At 40.9% G+C, this 6,197-nt stretch overlaps 1 protein-coding gene across 1 annotated transcript; it reads left to right on the top strand.

The window, feature by feature from the left end:
* Window positions 1–211: 211 nt before the first annotated feature.
* LOC140546184 (lipoprotein lipase) lies at window positions 212–5,829 on the top strand. Its single transcript, XM_072669396.1, has 10 exons — window positions 212–399; window positions 889–1,064; window positions 1,279–1,458; window positions 1,646–1,754; window positions 2,530–2,763; window positions 3,073–3,315; window positions 3,564–3,684; window positions 3,901–4,077; window positions 4,244–4,351; window positions 5,070–5,829. The coding sequence occupies exons 1-10, from the start codon at window positions 309–311 to the stop codon at window positions 5,215–5,217; spliced, it is 1,587 nt and encodes a 528-aa protein (XP_072525497.1). The 5' UTR covers window positions 212–308; the 3' UTR covers window positions 5,218–5,829.
* The last annotated feature ends 368 nt before the right edge of the window (window positions 5,830–6,197 follow it).

Here is a 6,197-nt window from a genome sequence, read left to right as displayed (position 1 = left end):
CGTGAACGCGCCCTGTTTGTTGTTGTTGTTGTTGTTGTTGTTGTTGTTGTTGTTGTTTGTGTGGATGTGAGCAGCCGTTACTGTTTACCAGCGCTTTTCTTCTGGAGATGCTTAGCCACGCCCCCCGTCTCACTTTCGTCCAATAGCGAGCGAGAGAAAGAGTCCGCTTGGTATAAAGTGGCGGAGCAGGCGCAGGTTCCCCGGTTGTTTTAAGAGGGTGAGGCGACAACCCAGTTTTGATTTACTGCCGCTTTCTGCTTCTTTATTTACTGGAAACCCCATCTCAAAACACATTCACACACTGTACTATGGAAAAAGAAGGCATCTGGTTGCTGATCATCGGATTTTCCCTCATTTCGTGCGACCCTCTTTCTAATTCCACTCAGGCACCTTCTGCAAGTAAGTCTATCTCGTGTAACTAAAACAGTGCCCAGCCCAAAGGACAGTTCAGGCCTCAGGCTATTCAAATGCTAATGCTATCTTCATTAAGCATCCGTTTTCAGTAGCCTAATGTTATAAACTGGCAATTCTAGCATTTATAACTGTATAATTTATAATACACCTCAGTATATAGACAGACAGAATACCTGTAAATGTGCAGAAGCATCAATGGCTAAAATACATTGATGTGGTGATACCTTGATACTTGCCCTAGTGTGGTTCATTTTTCCACTGACCACGAACGTCCTCTATTATTAGCCCGACAATTCAGCTACTCCCAGGCATGTTTGGTCCTTACCTCCACGGTCAGTTGCCTGCAGGTCAAGTTGAGGCGCACTGGGGCCTCCTCCACACTTTGGTCACCTCATTATGATGGGGTCACACAGAGGCAGCTGAGGCTTATTAGCTAGGACTAAGTCTTATTCTTCTTTCTATTCTTTCTATTAGGTAACACTACTCACTGGATTGAAGACTACGGCGATATTCAGTCCAAGTTCTCATTGCGAAACTCGGAGTTTCCGGATGAGGACCTGTGCTTCCTCGTCCCAGGGATAAGAGGCACTGCCTCAGACTGCAACTTCAAGAATGACTCCCAGACCTTTCTGGTCATCCACGGTTGGTCGGTGAGTTGAGTACAGACAACAGCACTCTCAATAGAGGCCTGGTGATGCTGTATCATGTGCCTCAAAACTACTGTAGATGAAGGCTGGGCGAGAAGGCAGTGCTGAACAGGGCAATACAGGGCAAGAGCCTCAGCCTCAGCTACAGGGTCTGTAATTGGTCTAAATCTGTCTGTATGGTAGATTCAGTTGTTTACACACTATTGGACTCTTGCAGGTTGCGGGGCTGTTTGAAAGCTGGATCCATAAGCTAGTGTCTGCCTTGTTTGAGCGCGAGCCAAGTGCCAATGTCATCGTGGTGGACTGGCTGGACAGAGCCAGCCATCATTACCCTACCTCGGCTGATAATACCAGACTGGTGGGCAGAGATGTGGCCAAGTTCATCAACTGGTTGGAGGTATGTACATTAAGAGACTACTGTATCATTACTGTATGAAAGCAAGATATTACATCAACAGTTCTTATCAAACACTGTGATTCAGTAAATTACATTTTTCAGTTACGAGACACAGTTTATATTTTAAAATATTAATTTTCTGTTCTTCCCTGCTGTGAAAATGAACTGTCTGTTTTTTGCTGTGAAGACTCTAGACTATCCTCTCGAGAAGCTGCATGTGTTGGGTTATAGTCTGGGCGCACATGTAGCAGGCATTGCGGGACACCTCAGCAACAACAAAGTCAACAGAATCACAGGTCAGAGCCTTCAGTTAACCATTAGTTAACAGTCCTAGACTTGCACTCACTGAACTACTCTGACAATGCAGTGGAGGTGTAGCCTTATATTTCTGAGTAAATATCTTATTGGTGGTTGTTGAAACTTGCTGGAAGATACTTTATATGCAGGCATGGCTTTGAAAGAGGCATCTTGCACTCAAAATATTCTCGTTCTGTTTACTTGAATTAGCGAATACCAAAAAAATGCTACAGTTTTTAGAGTCAAATTTAGAGTCTTATACGTACAAATATACATAAGCTACTGCATGTATAGACATTTCTGTAAACTCCTGCAAAATAGTCCTACAAAAAGGCTACTTAATGGCTTACATCAGCTAAATTTAATAATAATAACAGTGGATACAGTAACATATAATAACTGTCTATCATGCTGATGTAGCATAACTGGAATGGAAAACATAAAAATAACTATTTTCTAAACTGCAGAGAACCATTCAATCATTTGAAGGCCTCTTTGTGTTTTCATGGTTCAATATATAACCATGCTTTCCTGAAGAACCCACAAAGGACCTCTTTTAGGAGTCTAAGCATATGTCAGAAGAGTTATGCCATTCATAAGCCATTTCTGAGTCTTTAAAGAACCTTTCAGTAAAGAAACTACACAACTGAAAGGGGTTTATTTCATGACCTTACTCCAGTTTGGCACCTTGAGTTTCACTAAAAGTCATTTTCTACATGTTACTCTTCCTTTATTACAATGAAATACGTGTTTTCATGCTCTCTTGACCTGTAGGTCTTGACCCAGCTGGCCCAACCTTTGAGCATGCGGACACGCTGAAACGACTGTCCCCAGATGATGCCAAATTCGTGGATGTCCTTCACACCAACACCAGGGGCTCACCAGACCTGAGCATCGGAATCCAGAGAACCGTTGGCCATGTGGACATCTACCCCAATGGAGGCACTTTCCAGCCTGGCTGCAACCTTCAGAACGCCATGAGGATGATTGCTTCCCACGGCTTGTACAGTATGTAGCTGTGTGTATTCTGAATCTATTATTGATTATAGATCATTATCCAGTGATGCTGGATGGGTTACTGATGATAAGCTTTCAGTCAGACATGTACTGTGTAAGTCAGAATGGACAATATCTACATGCTGACAGTTAAGGTATTACATTGTATACCACACTTATCCAGATAGCCAAGGTTCTCATAAGCATCTGAATTATTATGAGGCAGGTTTGTCTGATAAGGGGTGGAATTAAGCTCTCTAGGAAGTAGAAAAGTAGTCTGAAAAGATTCTGACCTCCATATTTCTTTTGCCTTCCTGACAGACATGGACCAGCTGGTGAAGTGCTCTCATGAGCGTTCAGTGCATTTGTTCATTGACTCGTTGGTAAACCAGGATCAGCAGAGCCTGGCTTACCGCTGCAACTCCAAAGAGGCCTTCTACAAGGGCCTCTGTCTGAGCTGCAGGAAGAACCGCTGCAACAAAGTAGGCTACAACGTCAACAAGGTCCGGTCTGCCAGGAGCACCAAGATGTACCTTAAAACGCGCGAGATGATGCCCTACAAGGGTGAGTTTGTGAAAATTCGGCAATCTCTAGCAAGAACATGTTAAAAGGAATAGAAGTCTTTGAATATAGGGTTGTTCTTTAGGAGAACCCCTTAACTGCCATAAAACTTCACAGTTACTGTCTTATCTTTAATAATGGTTCTGTAAAGAAGCTTCCATTGAAAGGTTTTAGTGGAATGAAATGTTTTTTTAAATACAGTATATGGTCATAATAGTCATAACATTAAAAGCCTTTCTTTCTCCCTGCAGTTTTCCATTACCAGATTAAACTGCATCTCTTTAGCCTGAAAAACATGATACTGGAGAACCAGCCTGTGAAAATATCGCTGTATGGAACGCATGATGAGAGAGATGACATCCCCATAGTTGTGTGAGTGCCTTATGCTGGCTCTTGTCACATTTTTCTTGACAGTAAAGGTATTTAAATGAACATGTCATTTTAAGACCTTTCTCCACTTTTAACATTTCATGCCACTGTGAATAGTACCACTCTGACAAAACCAAGGACAGGAATACCCTCACACAGTAACACACAATCACAATTCCTTGTCCAAGAACCAGAGTTTCATCTTGTGTTCTTTTATAGGCCCAGTATGATCACCAACACAACCATCTCTTTCCTGGTGACATCTGATGTGGATGTAGGGGAACTGCTGATGTTGAAGATCCAGTGGGAGACAGATTCGTACCTGCCCAGCTTCTTCAGCACCAACCAGTTCATGATCCGCAGAATGAGAATTAAATCTGGCGAGACACAAGCCAAGTAAGTTCTCTTATTACTAATGGATGATGATGATCAATCCAGCTCATTATTTCTGTTTTCTTGTCAGGGTAAATATTAATGCTTTTGTGATTTACACTGATGTGGCTTGCCACTACACAATAAAACCAGAGCAATAATAAACGTACTGTTTGTCTTTATCTTCCAGAGTGATTTTCAGTCCCAAAGACATGGAGTTAGTGGGTCTTATTCAGGGTGGTGACTCTGTGCTCTTTGTGAAATCCAATGAAAATCAAAAGACCAAGAGAGAGGCCAGGTAAGCCTACACACTAGGATGAACCCTAAAAAAAACATTTTATTTTTACAATTCACAACCAGTGTTTCGGTTTTACCAGCATTGACCTCTGCTGCTGTGCCAAACTTTTCTATGAGAGTTCCAACATGTTTCTGGACACCCCTTCTAATGAATGCATTATGAATGCTATGAACACATGGCTTGTCTAGTCCCTGAAGAGAAGTACTGCCAATATAATAGGACTCTCTGGAGCAGAAAAACCAGTACCTTTAGGATAAGTTTGGAAGTTGGGAATTAAGTGGGGTGGTGATCACCCAGCATGCTGGCCCCACTAACCACCACTGGGGAGGGGCAAACAAGACTACAGTTACCACACCTAAACTGCTACAGTTCCCATAACACTATGCAAACTCAACAGCTTACAGCTGAAGGCTTGTGAACTTACCATATTTACCTTAATAGTGGTGGTTCGGTGCAAATACACATACTGTTATACCAGGGTATAGACAGGGTATGGGCAGCGGTGCTTTTGCTATATATTACTTTTATTTAGAGGCTGCCTGCTGCCAGTTTCCATCCAGTCATATAGAAGCGGTCAAGTTGCCTCCTTTCCAACACATCCAACTGACTAAGCTATGATGGACCAGTTTGACCTGATGTTGGTAAACGTCAGTCACACCCCTGTGTACTACTGTATCCATATATTTTGCATCTAATATTTTTGGGGTTTGATTTTCAGGTTACACAGGCTTAAAATGCATGGCAGCTTCTTTAAGGAAGGCACCAACGTAACAGCAGATGTGAACGACGAGCCAGTGACGCAGTCCAGTGAGGTAGCGTCAACGAAGACAACAATGGAAGCAACCACGAAGAAGACCACAAGCTGAGACCTGAGTCCGTTTCGTGCCTTAAAATAATTGATGCTGTGAACTTTGATGCTATTTGCAATCAAATTAAAAACCTTATCTTCTTCAGAGAAGTCTCAGAAGATAACAAAAAGGGTATGTTGAATAGGACATCTTGCCTCGTTCAAGAGATTGAGTGACGATATACATTCTTACCACACTGTACACACCATACATGGATTCAGCATGGCTGCTTGAGCTTGATGGCAGCTTTAGTGTAAACTTTAGGATTGTTATAATATATTATGAGTATTGTGGGAAACTATATTATTTAAAAAGATGACGTTTCATATCTTATAGTGCTAACCTACTGTCAAAATCACACACTTTGTATATTGACTAGATATTGTAGCTACTACTGCTTTATTTTTCACTGGTCACAAGAATTACACATTCCAGTGTAACGCTGTAAGGAATTAGAAGTTACTGATAGAAAATGCTGTAAAGTTTTAGTCACATGGAATTTGAACTTAGGATCAGTGCTGTCCCTTGTAGAATGCTGTATTCTCCACTTTAGCTTACATGAAAATTCTGATTTGCGTTTGTATAATATATCTGTAATATATATTTGTACTACAACCGAGTGTTCTTAAATTATGGTATTATGTCTTTCTTTAAAACCAACTAACTTACTAAAAACAGACAGGCATTTATTTAACATGTAGGTCAACCTCATAACATTAAAACTGTAAATAGTGTTTGACATCTGCAACTTAATATGTATTGTATTAGCTAATGTATATTTCAATAAATGTAATATGGTTTTTGAAAATTAGTGTCTAAATTTCTAAATTTCAATATCCCACTGTGAAATGACTTTATAGCACAGAGATAAACTGTAATGTGAACATAGTAGATCCTGCATACAAAGAAACTTGTTATATAGAAAAAAAAAAACCTCCTGGAATGTTAAACTGTTTTACTTTTTGTTTTTTACTGGGCAAATATTGGTTTACAGTGTA

This window comes from Salminus brasiliensis, chromosome 23 (assembly GCF_030463535.1).
Source record: "Salminus brasiliensis chromosome 23, fSalBra1.hap2, whole genome shotgun sequence".
NCBI lineage: Eukaryota > Metazoa > Chordata > Actinopteri > Characiformes > Bryconidae > Salminus > Salminus brasiliensis.
This window is presented reverse-complemented; position numbering and strand designations above follow the sequence as displayed.

Bases quoted from the DNA above. Each gene is read 5' to 3' on its own strand.
- LOC140546184 (XM_072669396.1), top strand. From the start codon at position 309: ATGGAAAAAGAAGGCATCTGGTTGCTGATCATCGGATTTTCCCTCATT. The intron at 1,065-1,278 runs GTGAGTTGAGTA...GGACTCTTGCAG, and splicing joins TGGTCATCCACGGTTGGTCG to GTTGCGGGGCTGTTTGAAAG. The intron at 3,685-3,900 runs GTGAGTGCCTTA...GTTCTTTTATAG, and splicing joins GATGACATCCCCATAGTTGT to GCCCAGTATGATCACCAACA.